The following is a 22,480-nucleotide window of genomic DNA, read 5'->3' as shown; positions in this document are numbered from 1 at the left end:
AGCCGCTCTGCTCCCTACTGCCATCCCATTGGCTTCACTCTTCCATCGCCCCCAGGACAAGAGCACAGGGAGAGAAAACTGGTCACACCTCCATCACACTTCCCTCCCGGTCTGTCAGAACAGCAGCTGACTCAGACCTGGCCTTACTACAAAGCAGCTCGTCCAGTCCACGTGGAAATGGAAAGGGCAGGAAGGAAAACACTTTCTACGTGTTCTCATGATCTCTTTTATTTCACATACAGTCCATGTAGACAAGTGGCATAAAATCATAAAAACACAGCACTTCCTGTGCAGTCTCCCTGTACCCCGACACCCTCGACCCCTCCCGGCCCTGGCCTATGCAACGGCGCTCTCCCTGCCAGGCATTCAGAGCCTCGGCTTTCCATGGAACCCCTGCCCCGGCACGGCTTTTCCTAAACGTCATGTCAACAGCTATTTCCTTCGCCTCCTTGCCCACCCTTACTGTCTTCACACTAAAGCAAAAATATTTTTAAATGCTAAAAATTTGCAAAATACTGAGATTTAATACTGCTCTGTCATCTACCCGGGACCCACCACAACTCTGTTTGTATCTAGCAGCAGAGTGCCCACGGCCTCTGCTCCAGGCTGACTCCCCAAAATAGAAGCATCATTTGTTGTTGGCGTTACATTAAGAAATACTGTTACAAAAGGATTCTTCTGAAAAAACTAATGTAAGCTACTTTTAATGTTTTCCACATATGGCATAATCATAAGGGCATTTTAACGGTTTTTGCTGTACAGAATTTCCAGTTGTTCCATGTGAACTTGCTAGAAAAGGGAATTGCTGGAAGGTGAGAAGAGCAGAGGAGAACTTCAGAAGCACAACGGAAGCCTTCCTCCTGGGGGTACAAAGTCAGCCGCACTGGGAGGAGATCGCTGCAGGCAGCCCAAGCACCACGGTCCCCATTCGGGCTAGCTCTTTCTCTGCGATATCCAGTACCCGCTTCCTGTTTTTTCCAGGTCGCCTGCAGCATTACTGCTCAGGTGTGATCCCTAATCCACAAATCCCCAGCTACTTCCCTATTTCCTGAAATGTACAAATCCCTAGGAAACAAAACTGTCAAGTAGCAAATGAGAAAGAGCACGCACAAGTGTGCAGTCTCCTGGGCTCTGGGGCCAGGGGAGGACATTCATTCCCCAGCCAGTCCCCCGCGCCCTGGCTGAGAAGGCAGAGAGAGCAGCTGCTCCTGGGCTGGCGGCTCCGGGAACCACCCCTGGGGAGCCAGGTCCCCAGGACAAGGCTGAGGGAGGGAGGGGCCTGCGGTTAGCAGAGAGCACTGTGAGACTGATTAAGCCTCACGGTTTGCTTAGAATTAAAGAAGCCCAAAAACCACTTCTGAAAATGAGGATAGTTCATTGTTTTGAACAATCTCATTTCACACAAATTAACTTCCAAGAAACAAAAATTTATAAGAAAAATGCAAAGCACATTTGGAAATATTTCACAATAAAAAGGAGGAAGAAAAAATAATGAGGAAGGCTAAATATATTTATTCCTCACACTGAAATGATGGTTTTTAGAAGCAAAAATTATAACATGGGACTTAAGGCTTTCTATTAAAGACAGGCAATCTTGAAAGCAAAATAGAAAAACTCCATTCATTCATTCATGACTCATTTACTTTTTTGACCAAAAAATTAGTCAAGAACCAGATACTACTGACGACTGCATATTATGTCTACTTAAAATACATTAGCTTTTAGATACACATATTTGGGGTTCTTCAAAATAATTTTTCTTTGACTATAATTAAATATGAAAAATTTTAAAACTGGTTTAAAGGTATTAAAATAGAAACATTTGAATAATGCTGAAAATGAGGAAAATACAGTTACCATTTTTTAAACCAGGAACAAGTACTGATAAGCAACTTAATGAGTAAACAGCACTTATCTGACAGCTGGGGGCTGGGAGACCATATGCAGGGGCTGGGTGTTAAAGGAATTTGGTCCTCGCCACTACACCTAAGAGCCTGGGAAATTGCAGGCAGGAAGTGTTTCACTCACAAGAGCAACAGAGAGCAAGAGCAGACAGCGGAGCAGCCCGTCCCTCCGCCCGCAGCATGCAGACCCAGGAGCTCGGGCTGGAGGCGGAGCATGCCCAGGTGCTCAGGGAGCAGACATCTCTACACCGCAGCACTCCGCTCACCTCAGCACACGCTGTCGAGTGTGTGCTGCTTGGACAGCCAGTTTCCAGGGCGAGCGGAACCAGTAGCCCATCAACAAGCACACCAGTCACTCGCACAACCAGAATGACACTCAACGGGCCAAATGAAATGTTCCCCATCTGAAAAGCTGCCTATAAAGTCTTGGGACTTGAACTGGAAACAACACAGCATTAAGCCCACGGCTGACGCAGTCGTCCGTGGGCCGCTGTGCTGGCCCTTACTCTTGTGTGACCGCCAGGACTTTGTAAGCACTGTTCTGGAAGGCAGTGGCGAAGTGAGGCCCGGACTCCTTCAGCAGCAGGTCACACAGGGGCGTCTTCCCAGCGTTGGCCGGATCTTCCACGTCCCAGATCTCAGGCATGCTGCAGCCAGGCCTGGGAAAGCAATCAGCACGTTACCCAGCTGCACACTTCCAACTTCTGGCCTTATTTCACTGTTTTCCTAGTTAAATTAACTTAGCTAAAAATCCTGTCTCTGTTACTTAAGATTTCTGTAAGCTGCTGCAGCTCCTCTTCAAGACAAGGTGAGTGCAGCAAAGGTGACTGCGCAGAAGGAAACACACTTCTGCAATACAGCCATCAGGCGCCGGGCACAGGCTTCCGACAAGTCCCACCTCAAGTGCTTATCAAGATGTGCTGGGTAACTACACCGCTCAACCTCAGGTTCCCATTTGTGAAGTGCAGAATTACCCAGGTGTCTAAGTCACTTTCTTGTTGCTGGGACAGAACATTGACACCACCTAGGGGAGCAGAGCTTCACTCTGGCTTACGCCTTGGTGCCTGTGGTCTGCTGGCTCTGAGGACTGCACGAAGACAGGCAGAGTGGGAGAAAGCTGCTTGCCTGCTGGTAGCCAGGAATCCCAGGGTGAAGCAAGGCGCGAGGAGGGAGACAAGCCCTTGCAGCCAGACCCCAGGTCCTAACACCAGATGACCACCTGGCACAGCCTCCAGCTAGGAGTGCATGAGGCTTCTGACGGACATCCAGATTTAAACCTTAGCACGCCACCCCTGGCCCACAAGACTCAGGCCACGTCACCAGGTCATCTCTGAAAGTCTTAACAGAGTCAGCACTGGTGGCAAGTCCAGGTCCAAAGTCTCTCTGAGACCTAACGCAAAGTCTTACCTACAGCCCCTGTACAAGTCGGGGAGAAAGCTAAACACTGCCGACGTACAAGGCCAAGGGTAAACACGCCCATTCCAAAAGGGAGGAGCGGGGATAGCGGGGGGGTGGGCCGGGCAAGACCCCAATCCAGCAGGGCGACAGGAGCTCCCGTAGCTATCTGCAGCACCTGAGACAAGTGTTGAGCCCTGGGGGCTTGAGCGGCCCTTCCCCTATGGGCAGCTGGCTGCAGTCCACATGGCCTCTCGAGCTGGCTTTGCTCACTGCTCGCGTTTCCTCAGCAGACGACCCACCCGCCTGTTTTCTCCAACTCTCTGGAGTCGGCACTGCACCTCGGGCTTCAGACTCACAGCTTCACACACTGCCAGCTTAGGGGAACCCTGCCTGCCTCCCAGGCCTTCTGAACTCTGGGTGGAGCCTTCCTGACCCCACCTCTTGCATCCTAGATGCCTATAAAATCAGCACCATGTGGATGGGGGTGAGGCCTGCTGCCTCTCGAGCCCTTGCTAGGGTGCCACACTGGCAGGAGGGGGAGCCGACCCGTTGCTTTGGATCCAGACGACCCCGTTCACCCCACTCGGGCCTCGGGACCTCACCAGACCACTCTCGCCCTGCAGAGTACACTCTTTGGCCTTCTGAAACGTACACTCTCGTTGCCTGTTCTGTGTCTTGTCCAATCCCTTTTCAAAACACCAAGGACCTGGAAAGAAGCCCCCGGACCCCTGTCCAGTAACAGGAAGGCAAGGTGGAGGGGCACAGCGAGGGAAAGCTTGGGTCAAGCAGGCGGAGGCCGAGTGAAGGCGGAGTCAGGAGGGCAGAGTCGGGAGGGTCTCACCCTTCCAGCCATGCCCCAGGCCTGCCCACCTCTTCTGAGCAGACTCCACCTCCTAACAGCAGGCCAGCAGTGTCACCTTCCAACAGGCCTGGCCATGAGCTCCTGAGGATAGGGGGACCCCTCGACTTAATGCACAACATGGGACAGGGCATAGGTTTGCTGTAAGGGTTAGGACAGTCAGGTACCTAGCATTATATCCAGCATATAAAAAAGACATACTGATTTTTAAAATTGTAAGTGGTAAGTATACTTAATTTATAGGCAAGATGCATTAATTTTATTGCATAGTTAAACCTTGAAAGCAATGTATTTTTCTAAAGACTGATATAAGTGAAAGTGGGGCTGAGTGTTATCTGCCTAAGCAGGTTCTTGGACATTTCATTTAAATCAAGAACAGTTTCATAGATATAACTGGTGGAGTATGACAAGGTTGACAGTTTTACCGATATAACTTGGGAGTTTGACAAAGTTCACACTTTCTTACTTTTCTTTTTTTTTTGGTGCCAGGGATCAAACTCAGGACCTTGTACTTGCAAGACAGGTATGGTGGCACTGAGCTAAATTCCTGGCCCTTCTTATTTATTTTTTGAGAAATCTTAGGAAACAAAAATACATGAAAAAATATAGAGAACTGACAACTGCTATGTTTTGTCATGGGTGCTTCCTTTTTTTAATTACGTGAAAAAAATGTCAATTCTCAGAGGTGACTTCTACAAACAACACAGCATGTAATCCTGCTGGACCTTTCCTATCCATGTTCGGCCACACACAAAAATAGACACGTGCTGAGGGCTCCAGTGCACGCGTCCTGCAAGTCCTCACTGAAGGACAGCGGAGGCCGAGGATAACATGGCCGGGCTCTGGGTTCCACCTCTTAATGTTCTCTCACATGGCCGAGGGGCAGAGAGTGAGACAGAGCCAGAAAGCCGTCCTGAGCTCCCCAAGTTCAACCCTCTTACGAATAAGAGAAGGCAAAGAGCTACCTTCATGAGCCCTGTCTGGCGCACACAATGCCCACCTGCGGGTCCCTGGGCACCGGCAACATCTTTCAAACATTCGTAACGCTGCGCAGTGGCGCATGCCTGCAATCCCAAGTCCTCAGGAGGCTGAGGCAGGATGACTGCTCAAGACCAAAAGTTTGAGGCCAGCCTGGGCAATGTGGTGGGACCCCATCTCCAATAACGATTACTGGGAATCTGAATCATTTTCTTCTGAGTAGATTTAAAAAAAATTTTTTAGGTCAACTCCATTACTCCAATTAATGAGAGAAAACAGAACTGAGAATAAAAAAATAGCTACCTACATACTTTTCCACATTTGCATCAGGTGTCTGTCAGCACTTGCATCTGTACACGCGTGTGGCATATTTAAGGACTATTCAAGCCGCACCACTAAGCCTTGCAGACCCAGCGTCCCGCTGTGCCAGGCAGGCACAGGTGAAGCACGACATGAGCCTCCTCCCTGTCCTGCCCCGACACCCCGGCCTGCAGGGTGCAGCGCCTCCGCAGCCTCCAGGTATGAGGCTGGTGTCATGGACGGAGAGCGGAGGCCTCAGCCATAGAGACCCCAATTCCAAGCAAAGGCCGTCACCAAACTCAGTCGTTCCTGCAGTAAATACTAACATGTCCCTCCTCCTCTGTTCCTGCCCATCCCTTAGGGCTCCCCGTCGAGGCAGACAGTGGTACCCTGTCGGCCCGAGGCACCCTGTGAGCGGCTGTCAGCGTGGCTGCTCCCATTACAGGTGGACCATGCCATTTAGTCACGAGTGGGACCTGATGGCAGAAAGCCTGTGACTTCTGCTGCAGCCACAGGACCCCAGCAAGCCGAGGTCCCGATGGGACAATGTGGCAGGGACTCGTCCCCTCCCCGCTCCCGACCCAGAGCCCGGCATGCTCCACAGCCAGCCACTGGTCGTCTGGTTTCCCCTCGTGCACAGTATGTATCGCCATACTTGCTAAATTCGCCTTTAGGTCTATCGCGGGTGCATGTGTGAAACTTCCGCCCATCAGAACCCTCAGGCAGCTCAGAGGAGCTCCAGCTGCCTCAGTCTCAGACCCAGGTGCCTGCCCCAGTGCATACCCAAAACACTACAGCGAGGTCTAGCAAAACAAAGACTCTCGAACGGAGGGTCATGTCCAACTTGGAGGAAAAAAAGCTTCTGAGAATTATTTCTATTGCCAGTAACAAGCAGGTGGCTCAGCAGACTGAAGATCCCGTCAAAGTTCTGTGGAGAAACGGAGCCCTCCTGTTGCAGATATCTGCTCCCCCCGGTTTACCATGTCTCCATCACGCTGTTAGGAGAGGTGCACACACCTCTGCCTAAGTTTAGAGAACCAAGGTAAGTAGGGGTGAGTGTGGATTCCATATGTACTCCTACGTACTGAAGGCAGTTTCTACATTCTAAGAGCAGTAACGTTCTGTGTAAGTCCTGCACAATTCACGTTCCCAGGCACATTCACAGCAACGCACTGAACAGCCAAGTAGGCCTCCGGGGCAGAGCTGCACACATGCAGCCTGGAGAGCCCGGAGCTGCACAGCATCTCATGTGCCTTCACACCCCGCCTGCCAATGAAGTCTGTGCTGGGCAGGCGTGACCAAGCCACAGACAGCAACCTCCTCAGGAATTTTAAAATAATGTTCCAAAAAACAGCCTCTATTTCCGGTGAAACGGCTCCTGTGCTGGGCTCCTGCTGCTGTGAGGGCCCATCCTTCAGTACGGGCTCTGCAGCACAGTCAGCTGCAGGCACCGCTGGGCCTCCGGATACCTGTCTATCCCGGTGAGTGAACTCCACGGACACAAAAACTCTTAAAGCATAGATCCAAGAGAACATGGGTTGTAGTGAAGTTATTCAAAATTTTCCCACTCAAGCTGTGAAACAGCACAAAAGGAAAGCATCACTGCAGCTGATGGCGTCGGGGTCTCATCCACCCAGGGGCCTGTGTGATGCCCAACAGGGCTTGTGGTCCCACTGCCATGAGTCTTGCCAGGATCTGGACTGACCAGGAGTCTTTTAAAATAAAATACATCCAACTTTAAGTAAAAGTCTTTTGAAATATCAGAGGCAAATACAAAGTATGATAAAAAATAACAGTGAATACATAAAGCATTTTAAAATTCTTACAGTAAAAGACATGCCCTCCTGAAAACCCTCCATCTCCCTTGGAACACACTTATCTCATCAGCAGCTCTGGAGGCCCCTCTCACGACTGCCTTAATGATCCAAGGTACAGCGACTGCTGCTGGGAGGCCCATCCAACAGAAAGGCAGGCTGTGTCCTCATCCACCTTATTCACCAGCTCTGGCACCGTGTAACTTCTAGCTCTTCCCCAAGACAAAAGGACCATGAAAGGTAAATGTTTTCGAATCGAATTAGGACATCCAGCCAGCCACAACAGCATGATAAAAAGACAGTCACAAAGGAGGACTCCAGAGCTGCTTCAGAAAGTTGTGAGGGAGGGGTAAGTGTGTTCAAAGGGAGGGGGAGGATTTTCAGGAGGGTATATCTTTTACTGTATTAAATATGTAAAATCTGACCTTTCGCCATATATTTTTATTATAACCCTGTGAACAATTTGGGAGATTAATCAGTGCCACAGAATCCTTATTAAGTAGGGTGTGCATTATAGAGAAACAAACACAATGGCAAGACAAAAACTCAGTTCAAATAACTATCTAAAAAGTTCCCTGTACTTATAATTTAGGACTGTAAAATACTGATAGTGTTGAATACTCACTTGGATCTTCTTATACACCATGACTCTTCTAGAATGTAATAATTCACTTTGAGCTTGATCAGTCCTCGCTTCACTTCTTCAGCTGCTTTTCGACTGTACATGGAGTACACTATTTTCGTTCTGGCTCTTTAAAGAAAAACAAATAGGCGCAAAAATTTTCCCAGGTTGAGCGGAAACAGTCAGTATTACTGGGAAGAGGGCATGGGATAGCACTGAGGAAAAGACCACGCAGGGGCCAGGGCAGCCGGTCCCGCCTCGCTGAGGGGCGCTGACCAGGTCTCGCTGAGGATGCGTGCCAGCACCAGAGCGGAGAGGCACTCGGGCGTGCGCTGCCACTTCCAATCGGTGTCATTTCTGTCTGCTTGCTTGTTCTTGGTCTTAACTCTTCATCTCTCCCCCAGGAAAGAGCAGGGAGCCCGAGTGGAGGGGACATGGACTGCAGCCCCACACCTGACACCAGCAGACCTCAGCAAGAATTGTCCTCCACATTCAATAAAGCTAAACTCGATACCACTGCTCTGGAAATCAGCATGCTGAAATTGATTTTCTTAATGAAAAAGCTTTTTATTAATAAGTGTATATCCTACCGCCTTGTAGAATAAAAACTAACAGGATTCACCTGATCACTTAGGAAATGAATAGCTTCATCCACCCGAGAAGCTGCATCAACACTGAATCTATTACCTCCTCTATGAGAACACAAAGGCACGATTTATGAAGAAAATACAGTGCTATTTCTGTTCACAAGCTTAATTTGTTTTATGATTTTGGGGAAGATGGCCGTGGTTGTGTTTGTCACCTGTGTGGAGTTTGTAAAGGAAAGCAAAATTTTGCCCAAAGGTTTTGTTTTCAAATCAAATTGTGAACAGAAGCATCTGTGAACTGAATTACTGTACAATGAGCCTCAAAAGAACAAACAGAAACATTTAAGATCACTCTGGCATAGGCCCTATTGGTGAAAACCACAAAAAACTCTGCAAGGTGGGACTGTACTGACAGACTGCTCGGAATTCAAGAAAAATGGCCTCTACAATTCAAGCCTTAATGAAGTCGCAGGCCACTGAGGGCTTGGGGCTCCACAGGATGACGGTGACCGGAAACCTTCAGGGCTCCTGGAGCCCACCCACCTGCAAACAACCACGGGGTGTATTTCTTCTTCTGCCCGGCAGGAACCACCCCAAGCTCAGTTTCACACTCTGGAGCCATCACCGCTCCCTCCCAACTTCAGCACTTCTCTGCCAGGCCTGAGTCTCACCCACCACAGCCCTGCCCTGCTGCATCCACACTGTGGTCTATGCACGTGGACACCTGTTTCTCTTCGAGTGAGCACTGACCTCAAGCCTGCATCTTCGTAGTGCGGATGGTTCACCACAGGCCGCAGCGCGGACAGCTTCACACTGGCCATGGTGGGCATGGCCCCCGCGAACACCGCGCCTGCAGGGAGAGGGGCCTCAGGAGGGCACAGGGCCGCCAGGCCTCTTCCCCTATGACTCATCGTCTCAGGGCTCACAGAGCTGAGGCTGGGCGGGCAGACTTGGATTCAGGGGCAGCAGTGAACAAAGCCACATGGAGGCTGATGGGGTGCTGCCCAGGCTTGGGAGCCAGCTGGAAGCTGGAAATCAGCTCCAAGGCTGCTGAGGACTTATTTGCTTTAAAAAATCTTAGCAGTCTTTCCTGCTCCTAAGGAGGAGGTGTCAAAGTGACTGGGAAAGCTTTCTAGCACTAAGGAATTTTCAGCTTCCCTCTGGAAACATGAATACAAGATCACATCCCGTAAGTTAGAGGGACTGTGAAGGACTAATGTGAACATTTCCTCAAGAAAATAAGCATAATAAAATTTTTTAAAATGTAGCATTTACAATTGTGGATGAATTCTGAAAAAATTCAAATTTATGGAAAGTAGCAGAATAAATTATTGAGAAAATATGTGTAGCAGTTCCTTACAAACCACTGAATCAGAACCAACCTGTCCTTGTGTGGGGGCGGGATAGTCCAGAACCAGCACTGCTTAGAAACAGGAAGACCACTGAAGTAACGGGGGAGGACTGTGTACTAACTAGCATGTGAAACAGTAGAAAATCCTAGCTCAATGATGACTTTTTACCTGGTTTCGTATTATATTTGATCCATTCTATCAGTTCTTCTTGGGGCAAATTACTGAACTCCCCCACAATATTCCACTGCGTTTGTAGATTTGCTGACCCTTGAATTGACATTGCTGCTAATACGGCAAACACAACAGCCCCAGGGTGCACTTTGCAAAAGAGCCATCCAAACAGCTGAAACCACAGGAAGAGCACATGGACAGTTGTTAGCACAAAGCAGCACAGATCAACCAGCAAAACTGTCCAGGAAAGAATGCGGTCTTGGCTAGGGCCTCAGGGAAGGATTATCCCAAGGAAACGTGGAAAGGTGCCGGAAACAGTGCTCCCCAGCACCAGAAGCACACTCCCGCAGCTCCCTGCTTGCCATGGTCCAGATCCAGGGGAGGCCAGGGCCACCCGCAGGGCCCAGTGCACAGGGCAAGGCTCCTCGTGCACAGTCACGAGGGAGCAGGAATAGCCCAGGCCGCAGGCAGCACCACAGGCCCTGGGCCTGGCTCTCTGGCCTGTGTCACACTGCAGAATGGGACGCAAGCAGAGCTTCCGACCAGCCTCCCTGGTGCCCAGCACGGAGGCCGGCACAGGACAGTGGAGCATCCCACACAGCCCGGCCTGCAGTGGGGAAGACGCACAGCCTCGCTCGGTACCAGCGCTGTCTCCGCTGCTCCCTCGGGCATCATCTCCCTCGGGTCCGCAGGGTGGACTCCCAGAGGGCAGACACACTTGGCTCTGTGATTTTCCACCTGCTGTTCTCATTCCACCTGTGGGCCCTGTGCTGCTCTGCACCGTGACTGGTTGGCTGACCAGCAGGTGACAGGACGAGGAAGCTCAGAGCAAGGAGGCAGGAAAACCAGCAGCCACTAGCCAGGGACAGTCAACTATCCTGTCAAAAGTGGGAATCAGGGGATGCATGCAAATGCGTGCTCAGTAAATGAAATAAAGTTTAAGCCTGACACTAAGAACAATGTAATTTAAAAGTCCTTATAACTTGAAATCAATTGTTAGGGTCCCCTGTGATGTGAATGTCAAGAAAAAATCACTTCTGCAACTGAGCTCTGCTTCCCTCCAGCACTTGTGGTGGTCGCTCTCAGTCAGCCTGAGCTGACTGAGTGTCTGCTGTTGGCCAGGACTATTTTCAAGGGTGGACAGACAGCGACCAGGTTTGGATTCTCCCTTTAGAAAGGGAGAGTAAAAACCACGAAGAACTTCAAACACAGTGACTCCCAACCCCGAGCAGCGGAGCCGTATCTCAGGGCCACTCAGTGCCTGGGAGTGGGGTGATGGGACCACAGCAGCTACGGCCCCACCACAATGGAATGGCCGAGTCACCTGTCGAGAGCAGATCAAGGAAGCCATCACACACAGGTGTGGTGTCAAGAAGAGCTTCAGCCTCATAATCAAAATGCCGAGGGCTGTGTAGGCCAGCAGCTGCAAGGCGTGATAGACCAGCTGAAAGAGAGAAAAGGGAAACATAGTATTCCTACTCTCTGTGAAGGTTAAGAATATACAGTTAAACCGGTTAGTATGCAGAAAGGGGTAGTTTTCTTAACTAACAAAAATTAACATTAGGCTGATTTCTGAAATTTCTAACACAATTCCTAAGATTCACTTTCAAACTGCACCACTTCAGTAGAAGGCTAAAATAACGTAACTAAGGCAGGACTTGTGTAGTCCCACTGAGTCAAGCCTGTCGTTGATAACCGACCTGGGTGCTACCATCAGACCAGGCAGGACAGCAGGGAGAAAGGCCTGCCGCCCGAACTGCAGGAAGGGCTGGGTGTCCAGGGGACAGCAGCGGCGGGCTCATCACAGAGCCGCAGGCAAGGGAGCAGACAGGAAAGGGCAGTGTGGCAGGCCAGGGCCCTCCCTCCCTCCCCGAGCTGGGCTCCGCTGTAGGGATTACCCGGCAGGCCAAGAGTTTCCTACTTCACGGCCTTAGAAAATGAAGGAGCAGTGAGTCTGAGTCATTCTCACGAAAGCGCATACCGGTACTGCACAGATGATTAATGATAATTGCCAACAAGCCTAGAAACCAGAACTAGAAAGCCCAAGCGTATGCCAACACCAAGACGAGTAAAGTATTAGCAATGCTAAGTCTTTACCTCTCCATGATCAAACCGGTGCTTTCTGAAATGGAAAAGAACACTGCTATTGAGTCATCATTGAGCACTTACTTCATTTATTTGCATTTTTCTTGTGACTGATTTACAATGGCTATAGTATTCCCCAGGACACATGTACATCAAAAGAACTAAGTCACATACCAAAGCTAGCACTACACCCAGGAAGGCGGTCTGCTTAAAGACCATGCTGCACTGTGCGTGGGTATTCACAAAGCCAGCAGCAGCGCCCTGCAGAGTGCAGATCCTCCTGGTGGTGCCCATCCAGGCAAGCAGGGAGTGGAAAGCACCCTGAGGCTCCCGGATCCTCTGCTCCCCATGGCCCCCACATGCCCTGGCTGCGGTGGAGAAGCTACAAAGGCTCCGGGGCACTGTTGTGGGCAAGGCCACCAACGGCCCAGCCCTACCTGTCCACCACTGAGCCTCACCCACAGTGAGCAAGACCACTAACCCCGGAGATGCTGTGCCCTTCCTCACGCAGAAGGCCCTGGGAAGCCCCGCAGCTCCTGGACAGACACACACACACCGCCCCACCGCTTCCCCTGCACACGCACTTCCTCCTGCATCCCTCGCCTCCCGCCCAACTCAGCCCGAACAATGCCAGCAAGGCCTCTGGCTGGCGCTCCCACCCTTCCAAACTGAGCACGAAGCCTACTCAAACTGAAAACTCCACAAGGCTCAACTGTCTCCTGTAGCTCTTTCTACAGGAGTCTTCCTTGAAGGGATAGTTCTGCCCCATTTCCTCTTCCGGAGCTGCACGCTACAGTAGCTCCAACTGTGTCTTCTTCTCAAGCTCTTCGGAAGTAATCTCAGCTCAAATGCAGAGAAATGCTGGCAATACAGGCTAGAAGTTTTTTCCTCTTCCCTGTCTAGCAATCCAATGCCTCAGATCCAAGCAAGGGCACAGCTATGCAACGTATTTCTAAACGAGGGCAAGGGTGCCCACGGGGCGGTGTGGTGCCATTTGTCATGATGCTGGCAGGGCTGGAGACCAGGAGGCAGCCTGGGCATGTTCGAGTTGTAAGGGAGAGTGGACATGCACAGTGTCATAACTCCTACCTCCCAAATCACACAAAAGAATGAAAGTAGAACTACAACCTCCCCCGCTCAATTCTCTGCTCCTCAAGCCTAACAGTTCCAGTTTCACTCCTTCCAAAGTGCTCCTGTGCACAAAGAAACATAGAAATCTCTGTATTTAAGCACAAATGCAATTAGCTATCTTACACTGATTTGGCAACTTCTTCTGTGATGATGCACAGTGGAGCTGTTTCTATGGAGACCACTCCGTGACTGGACCGCGACGGAACAATTCCTCGCCATGTTGGAGGCTGAATTTTCCCAGTGACACACTACTGCACTAGCACATGTGTGCACCAGCATCTCTGCACTTCTGTGAATGTCTCTAGAGGATGCGCTTGTGCAGACAAACCGCTGCCTACTGAACTGCCCTCCTGTTTCTGCACGTCCTGGTATGCACCGGGCACCACTAATTGAGGTAAAAGGCTGTCCACATGGACTTGAATGTGCTGTCACAGGATGGGGACCTTCCCAGGTGCCCACCACTCATATTTAAACACTTATCCACCTGCTACTCTGCACAGGGGTTGAAGAGCAACGGTCCCTCCCTTCCAGAGACACAGGTAACACATCTGCATCCAAGCACAAGAGTGGACAAGTGAGCAGAGTGCAACCCAGGGCACGCTGGTGCAAACTCCAGGCCCGGGGACGCGGCCCTCGGATGAGGAGAATGCCAGGTGAGCAAGGACAGAGAAACTAGCCCTCCAGCGGGCCAGGCTGTCACAGGGCGAAGGGGCCACAGCAGTGGGCACAGGGTCCCGCAGCTGCAGAGAAAGGAGGCCCAGCGGCACAGGTGCTGGGGGCAGGAATGGGCACCAGGATTTTCCTCAGCCATCTTTCTGTGTGTTTCATTCATTCCCCAGCGCGATTTTAGCATTTTTCTTAACTTTGAGAAGCTCTTTACATATGATTGTCATCAGTCCATCATACACTGCAAATATTTTGTGTTTTCATTGAACAATGTCTGTGGAATCTTCTACATCTGAATGTACTTGGGCAGCTCTGTCAACATTTCCTTCGGGCACGTGTTAACATCCTGCCTCCAAAGCCTTTCTACCTGGGACTATATGCAAATTTTCTTGCTTAATTTCTGGCTTTTAAAATTTTACTGTATTTCAATCTTTGCTCCATTTGGAATTTATATTGTATAAAATGTAAGGCATGGATCCAGTTTTATATTTCCTTTTTCATATTGAAAAAACCAGCTGCCCACTGGTCCCCAAACCCCTGAGAACACCTTCTCGTCCCTCCGGGCGCCCAGGGACGGGTGTGACGTTCTGTGCCCTGCCTGGTGGGGAGGAAGGAAGAAGCTGGGGCACCAGGCAGACCTCACCTCCCACGCGGAAGGACGAAAGCCCCGCACTGCGGCAGTTTATACACAAACAGGAGCCACAAAATGCTCAAGAGCATATTTACCTTATCTGTGTCTGCTGTTTGGCTAAGACATTCCACATATCACTAATAATCTGTAAACAGATTTTTAAACAGTTTAGAAATGCTGTTTTGAGAAAAAACAAAATTTTAACAAGTATCTTCTCCATTTTAAAAGCTGTTAACTAAAAGCGAGACATGAGAGAACATCCGCAGTGCATCACCGGGGCAGCATAACCTCGGACACTGTCACTCGCAGCCGCGCTGACACACTGCCCTGTCCTGCGCACTCGGCAGTCACTGGCCCAGGCCTTGTCCTGCCCGCACGGGGCTCTGCCGCTCAGCCCTGGCTGCGACCCACCCCGCGCTGGCAGGAACCAGCAGCTGCCGCCGCCTGAATGTGCACCTCCTGGTCCGTTCCGGGCCCTACCTCCTGGTATCGGTCGTCACTGTAAGGAGCCAGGATGAACATAATCTAATTTTCCAGGGATAGGATTTTAAATATTTCAAAATAATTCTCTCTTTCTATCTGAATCGGGAACAGCAGCTTCTTTAAGCTGGCTTTGCATCCAGGTTGCTGTCTTTTGAACATTCTGGATGGCCGCTGTCCGGCAGGCTCTTGAGTATTTGTGAGGTCTAACCTCCTAGGGGCACAGAAGCGCCCTGCGGCACAGAGCCCGGCACCCCGGAGCTGCACACCTTGGTGCCCACGGGGCCCACACTTGCCACCCTGACCTTCCTGCCAAGCGGGGTGATGGTTTCTGTTCTCCCACAGGGCTGCCAGGAACCAGCAGCAACGCACTCGCTGTGAGGACGTTCCCGGGAGGACACAGCACCCCGCAGATGCGTCACGTGGACAGTGACCTCAGCACCAACCACACTCCAAACACAGGACGCCTGCTGCAGCCACCTCAGCCACGCCCCCCATCAGAATGCTTCAGGCTTTGCCTCTTTCCCCATCACAGATTAAGCTCGACCCATTTATTTAAGACACCTGTAGCTGAGAAGGCCAAAGTATTACAAACCAGAGTATCACACCTGCTTTTGTTCCCTAAGCACTGGTGCTTCTCTCTGACGCCTGGGCTTAGGACATGACTGTCAAAGCCAACCTGGAGATCAACACACTTCTAACTACTATTTCTTCTTTGTGTTAATAAGACACACAATCTAGGAGTTAATGGACACTGCACATTTAGGAAAGCACATATGAACTATTTTAGGGAACTATTACATAACACTTAAAAACAAGTCAGTAATAATTAAATAGGCAAAACCAAGTTGCATGTAGGTCTCTGATCCTGACTTTCAAAATACACACAGCTATCAAAACTCGGTTCATCCCCTTCCTCTATTTACCCTGGAAGATAGCAGAACTGTCTAAGGCTTGTGAACACTCATCAAAAGCTGTCGGAAAGAAAACACAGAATATGCCTCAATACATCAACACAAAACACTTTGACAAACTCTAAGTCACTAAGTAGATGTGACTGCTACATAAGAACAAGAACATGTCTTATTAGGAAAGCGCTAGTGCCAGACATACCTTTCTGACAATTGCAATAAACACCACAAGGACAGCAGGAAGCAACAGTGTCTTTGTATACCTCACGGGGGTCTGAAATTCAGAGACGCTTTGTTTAGAGGAAAACATGATTTAACCAAACACAATTCAGTTCAAATAACAGAACAGGTGAATTTCCAAAGTATAAGTAGGGAAAAATGAAATATTCAGGCATCAAGGGTCCCATTTACCCACTGTCTCCCATTATAAAAATGATTGTGTATTTCCATAAACAAATTTCAGCTAGTGTTGAGGAGAAAACACTCGAAGTGCACTTCCCAGACACTTGTGAGTGTGCAAGGTGGCCAGAGGGTGATCTCTACTTTCTGCACACTGCGGATCTGGAGTCTGACTTCCTGCCCACCTGGTAAGTAGAGTGTAAGTGGATAAGTTTCTCTCTGCATTTCCTGGGGTACGAAAGTCTGAAGCCACCACACACACACACACACACACATGCATGCAAGTGCACACACCCCAAGAGAACAAAAAGGCATTTTTACATTTTCTTTAGCGAATGATAATGTTTTTAATAACAACGTCCTACAGACTGCAAGCCTGTCTTGATTTCTAGCCCAAACCCCTGATAAATTTTGCTGTTCTACACTCCACATGTATCGACTGCAGGCAGGTACGACCGACTGCAGGCAGGTACGACCGACTGCAGGCAGGTATGACCGCATGCTGCACCCCTCCCATGCACACCACCCCTTTCCATATCAACAGCCTCACGCCAGGGGTGCTGCAGTAAGTCTGCCCCTGGTCCCCAACAGGGATGAGCCACGAAAGGGCCACACTCCTGCACTGAGCTCTCGACAGGAGTCCCTGCAGCTGGACACCTGAAGAGATGGGAATGGCACAGGGAAGACTGCGCTGTTTCTCTGGGCGGCTGCTCACTGAGCCTCACAAACAACACCTTTCATACAGAGCTGACAGGCTCCTTGGGCGCAGCAGCACGCATGATGTCCTCAATGATGCTAAGGGACTTGTGCCACGTCTGCACTCCCCACTCATGTTTCCTTTCTATTTCTGCTCCCACTGCTACCATTCCCTTGAAGGAGTCTTGAATGCTTATGAACATGCATTTCGATGTCTAAGAGATACTCTTCCTTTGAGTCTTTCAACAGGGGCAACTTTTATCATCAGGCATTGTATGTCAAAACCCTAAACACAGTAACAGAAGACTAGCAGGCCACTAGGGCAAGCATGACACCTGCAGAACACCTGCAACTTCAAATGGTGGCACAGACCACATGCAAGAGGACTTAGGGGAAACGGAGGTGGCAGTACAGGGCTACCAGCAGTTTAATGACACACACGTGCACCACTAGAGGGCCATAAAATATTAGTGCCACGCGGATGGTGTTTAAAAGGCAAAAACACGTCTGCGGAACCAAAACAGCTGATAAAGTACTGTAAAACAGTATTTTATTTAAAATATCAAAGCGCTTTTCTGGCTTATCTCACTCTGTCTCCACGTCTGTTGGTAATGGATTACCAGAAACTGGTAAACTGCAGCACAACAAATGCGAGCCAATGGCTCAAGACCAAACAACCTTGCAGACTTCTGTCTCACACTCCACTGACCTACTCTCTGATTTCCTTCTGCACAGCTGAATAAAGTTTTAGAAAGAGAAATGTTGTTGGGATGAAAAACTTGTGCTCAATGATATTTAAAAGCAATAAGGGGCTGGGGATTTAACTCAGTGGTTTCACCGCCTGCTGCGCAAGCACAAGGACCTGAGTTCGATCCCCAGCACCAAAAAAAAAAAAAAAAATTAAAAGCAATGAGATCATTCAAAGAACCAGAAAATGAATGGGAGGGAAGGTAGGGGTTGTGTGCTGGGCCAAAATACCAGCGCCTCTGAAGAGAGGCGACTAGAAATGCGTCCGTGTTCACACCCCAAAATGGTGGCTGGTCTGAATGCATTATTTCCAAATTATCCAAACGAAAAGCAGCCGCGTATTTCAGGGAGCTGCACTAACGTCAACAGGAACATTTTTAAGCTGCCAGATCTTCCTTTTCCTTTCAGTTGAGATGCAGCACGTACAGAATCTGAAATAGCTGCGTACCCTTCATGCACGATGAACGGACCGAACCGAACCCTCGGGAACAGAGCCAGAAGTCACGCCTTACCTCCTTTTCCATGAAGTCAAACTCTGCTGCACAGGAATACAGTAAGGTATCAAAATCCTTGTAACTGAAGAATTTTGATGTTAATAAGTTGCCGATATGAGCCTGGTAATAAACAAAGAAGAAGCCACGACGGTAAGCCAAATGTCGTGACAATGCGACTCTCTCAGCAGCTCCAGGCAGCTTTCACTACATGACGGAGCCCACTGTCCCCGGCTGGGCCCCAGCTCTGCGTTCCGCCTCTTGGCTGCCAGGTTCCCGCTGGCGAGCAACAGCTCCCCCAGCACCCACCGTCCCCTCTCTTGGGGACCAAGGCTTCGACCTCCCGTGGTCCCCGCTCACGGCGCGAAGCTGGGGAAATAGCCGCTCGGCCTCTCCTGGCTGGGCCCCAGCTCCCGAGCCTCCTCTGTTCCCCTCCCCAGGGCCTCAGGTGCGGGTGCAGAGGGAGGCAGCCCTGAGCCGGGGCGGAGCCGGAAGACAGCGCAGCGTGGAAGGAGGGAGCCGCGGCTGGACCATCGGCCAGTCCCAGCCGGCCAGTGCCAGTCGGGGCCACTCCCGCCACGCCGCCAGCCTCCCCCGCAGCCACGCGGACCGCCCACGGAGAGCAGAGAGCCGGAAAGGTGCGCCCCGAGTCTGAGCTGTTCTGGTTTAAATCTGTACGCTCTCTGAGATACAGAAGGATCAACTAAATAGGAGAATTGTGTCGAGAAACTTACTTTGGAAAACAAGAATTATATACAGAACTATATTTGCTTTCGATTAGATTAAATAGATAATATCACGAGTGAACAGGCTTCATGCTAGAATCTGGTTAGGAAAATGGTACTTTAATAACTCAATTTGTTCCCAGCATGTTTGTTTCTTTCACTTCTTTCACATTTAAGTAAAAACGCACTTACATCATCTGCAATGCCAAAGAGTCTGGAGGTCAAAGACTTGAGTATAATGGTTCCAAATAACCAAAAGCACCCTTGGATAACCTACAAGAGAAAATAAGATATAAAAAAACTAACTTTGATGCTTCCAACTGTACAGCCTATGAAGTGAAAAATAAATGCTTCAATTACATATCAAATAAATATACCTCTAAGGAAAACAATGCTGTCACCACATTTGAAATAAATGTATCACTAAGAGAAAATGATAAAAATGCATTTCAGTTTAAAATGAAGTTGCTCCAAAATCAAAAGCTATAACCAAAAATACATATATACAACCTTATGAGCAAAATTAATATATTTCTTTGGAGATTCACAGAGGAATTGCACTGAACTCTCCTTCTAACCTCTGTATACATGTGCTTGTTCCTCAGAAGAAACATGAGGGTAATAAAATAAAAGTGGGAATCTAACTGCTTGTCCCTGATTAATCTTAACTTGCTTCCTGAAAAGGGCAACCTGGCACGTTAAAATTGAGCCTGACTATGTTATGAAACTGTTAGATCCCCTGCATAAAAAATGAAACATGAGTAAAACATAAAATGAATTATAGATTTTAGAGAAGAAAAGATGTATGCATTAAAATAGAGGGATTCTTACCCATAAACAAAGTTCAGACACATTTATTCTCAGAAAATGTGGCTTCATTGCCAGCACACCCTGAACAGAAAAAAACAATGGTCAAAACTTACACTCACAAACACAAAAACAGTTACTCTAAATAATTACACCTTCGAGAATCTACAATCCAGCACTCTGATGACTTCCCACACGATATCACAACATGCTCCTGTCTACTGTCAATGATTTCAAAAACTAGCTTTATTTTACCCAAAGGAGAGTAGGTCAGTTAATGGCTTTGTAAAACTGAAAAGAGAATCACCAGATACAAATTTCCAGGACAGATTTTTAGATTTGTCTAAAACCCAAGAGGTATATTAATGTCATAATTTCAGTCAGACAGGCACAAAATTTTCCTTAAGCTAAAAGTTCCTAACTCTTGGGATGAACCAAGGGATGCAGGGGAGGGGAAGACCTGAGACGTGTTGGGTCCACGCACCAACTCTCCACAATGAATGTAATCCTCATGTACTGCAAACGTGTACTAATAAAAAAGTGAAAAATGAATAGAACGATTAACTGCTTCTCTGTCAAACCCGAAATCTTTCTGGGTACACAGACACACAAACTATACTACCTTTAGGGAGCTAAACCCTCTTCAAACTTAGCAAAAATATAGCTAGAGATCAAGATACAAATACTATGAACTCAAATTAAAACTTAAAGAAATTTTCTGAAGATTTGAGAACACAAAATATGATACAATTCAGGTTTCGAATGATGAGAAGCAGGTAAACCTAGCATGTGTGTGAAGGGAACGTGCATATACACACACTATATTCTACAATCCTGGGGACCCGTGTCTTATATGCCAAGGCACAGGAAGTATGCATGCACATGCTTCTTCATTCATGCCCAAGCTACACCCTGCTGACTAGCACCTAGCGGAGTGCCTGACATCCTGAGCTATGAACTGAAATCAGAGACACTTCTCCAAAACCTACTTAAATCTTATCCACATGCACCCTCCAGCTCGACAGCTTCCCATACACAGGCACACAGAGTCATGCCTGTAGCCTGCATAGTAACAGCACTTGCCACTGTATCCACATGAATACAGGCCTGAGGGTACTGTCTCATCTCCTCGTTACAAAATCCCTGAGTCTAAGTAATAAACAAAGCACAGCAACTCCACTGACGACTTCTGCTGTTGCTGAAAACTCAGCTTCAGCACATGCTAAGGGCCCATTTCTGGGCCTAAATACAATCACATCATACACATGACAAAGACGGTGGCTCAGACAGGGAAAAGGCACATTTTTGAGAAACAGGTTTTTGAATAATCATTATTTGTAAAATGGAAAAACTAGGAGGCTTCAATTTTTAAAAAATAAGTTTGAGAAATCAAGAAAGCCAAAAAATGATCCCAGTAACTTAAATTGCTCAAAAAGTACAATACCTTCCAAGTAAGACAGTGGAAGACATGGGCCCGTGGGCGTTAGGCAGGATTGACCAGAGGGAAAAAGGCAAACTGCCTCAGACAGAGGTGACTTTCATATTTAGCCTGGCGGCGACAAAGGGAAAGGAAACACAGACACCTTCCCAAACAGGCCTGGGACCACAGCAAGGGCAAGAGAAGATGGGACAGCAAGGCAGGGCAGGGTGGCTGCGGGACCAGCGGCTGTGCTTCCCGATTGCGCTGCCCGCAGGCTCCCACTCTGGCCCCTTGGAGTGAACGCCTGGCCACCGCACCACACACAGATGGTTTCGGAGGACAGGCGACATGGGGCCTGGGGCTGCCCCTGTGAATTCCAGGCCGGGCAGAGCATAGATTCCACCACACCCCTGTCAGCCCTGTCCCTAAGCAACACTTACCCAAACAGTGACCAAAGAGGAGGCATAATACGACGTCAGCAGCATTGAGTTCCCAAACATCAGAACAAAACACAGTGCAAGAGAAAGCTGCGAAAATCCAAGAAAAAATAGTTAATGCACGGAAGACAAGTGAAACAGTGACTGTAAGAATCACACAATGATAAAATGCTCAAGATAAACACAGGACCCATACTGAAGACAGCACACTCTCATCCCACACTTCATGCCCAGAGACCCTCGGGGATGGATTCCTGGGCATCCTCCCCGGAAGCACCAGGAGTCACATTTAGTTTGTATTTTAGTTCAAGGTCATATACGGGAACCTACACATGAGCTGTACTGTCTCTCGCTTCTACTCTTACTATGTTTCAGAAGGCTTTCCGTATCAGTCCAACTCAATCTCTCTCTCTCTGAGCCATTCTGTTCTATAGATGTGTCATAAATCATTTAATTAGCTCTCTGGGTACTGCTCAACATTTATGCTCTTTCGAGGTCTCTTTTGTATTGTTTTGTTTTTCCTGTTAAGATGAACATCTTTACATGTACATCCTATGAGACTTGTCACAAATTACAGACATAGCTCCTTATTAAGCAAACACACTGCAAATATTTTTCCGTTTCGTTTTTTTACTTTGTGTTATTTTTGTACTATCATAAATTTTGTTAGTCAAATTTATCATTCATTTCTTTTAGGTTTTCAGGATTTATCTCCATAACTTAAAAAAATCCTTTCAAAATAATTCGTATTTTCTAGAAGCTTTATCTTTCATCAATCTATACATCAATTTCCATGTGAATTTTAGAATCAGCTTCAGTTTCAAAAACTAGTATTTTTATTAAAATTATTTAATAATGTTCATTATCTG

The 22,480-nt window shown here is 48.5% G+C and overlaps 1 protein-coding gene across 5 annotated transcripts in view; it reads right to left on the bottom strand.

Moving 5' to 3' along the window:
• Positions 1–210: 210 nt before the first annotated feature.
• Dpy19l1 (dpy-19 like C-mannosyltransferase 1) overlaps positions 211–22,480 on the bottom strand; it is an 88,797-nt gene continuing 66,527 nt past the window's right edge. For 2 of the 5 annotated variants that reach the window (XM_087210130.1, XM_087210134.1), the window contains 12 exons: positions 21,615–21,701; positions 19,779–19,838; positions 19,140–19,220; positions 18,244–18,345; positions 16,092–16,163; positions 14,594–14,643; positions 12,083–12,107; positions 11,310–11,429; positions 9,983–10,157; positions 9,213–9,312; positions 7,879–8,004; positions 4,398–7,151 (listed from right to left, as the gene is read on the bottom strand). In XM_087210130.1, coding sequence (XP_087066256.1) covers positions 6,989–7,151; positions 7,879–8,004; positions 9,213–9,312; positions 9,983–10,157; positions 11,310–11,429; positions 12,083–12,107; positions 14,594–14,643; positions 16,092–16,163; positions 18,244–18,345; positions 19,140–19,220; positions 19,779–19,838; positions 21,615–21,701 — 1,161 coding nt within the window. In that variant the 3' untranslated portion in view covers positions 4,398–6,988. Of the gene's footprint in view, positions 2,564–4,397; positions 7,152–7,314; positions 7,466–7,878; positions 8,005–9,212; positions 9,313–9,982; positions 10,158–11,309; positions 11,430–12,082; positions 12,108–14,593; positions 14,644–16,091; positions 16,164–18,243; positions 18,346–19,139; positions 19,221–19,778; positions 19,839–21,614; positions 21,702–22,480 lie in introns of those variants that run through there. The other 3 variants (XM_087210132.1, XM_087210131.1, XM_087210133.1) reach the window with 3 other exon arrangements.

Source organism: Heterocephalus glaber, unplaced genomic scaffold (assembly GCF_053883595.1).
Source record: "Heterocephalus glaber isolate CG9 unplaced genomic scaffold, H.glaber_assembly_v1.0 deba00001111, whole genome shotgun sequence".
Classification (NCBI taxonomy): domain Eukaryota; kingdom Metazoa; phylum Chordata; class Mammalia; order Rodentia; family Bathyergidae; genus Heterocephalus; species Heterocephalus glaber.
The sequence above is the reverse complement of the archived record's forward strand: the minus strand, read 5'-3'. Positions and strand labels throughout refer to the sequence as shown.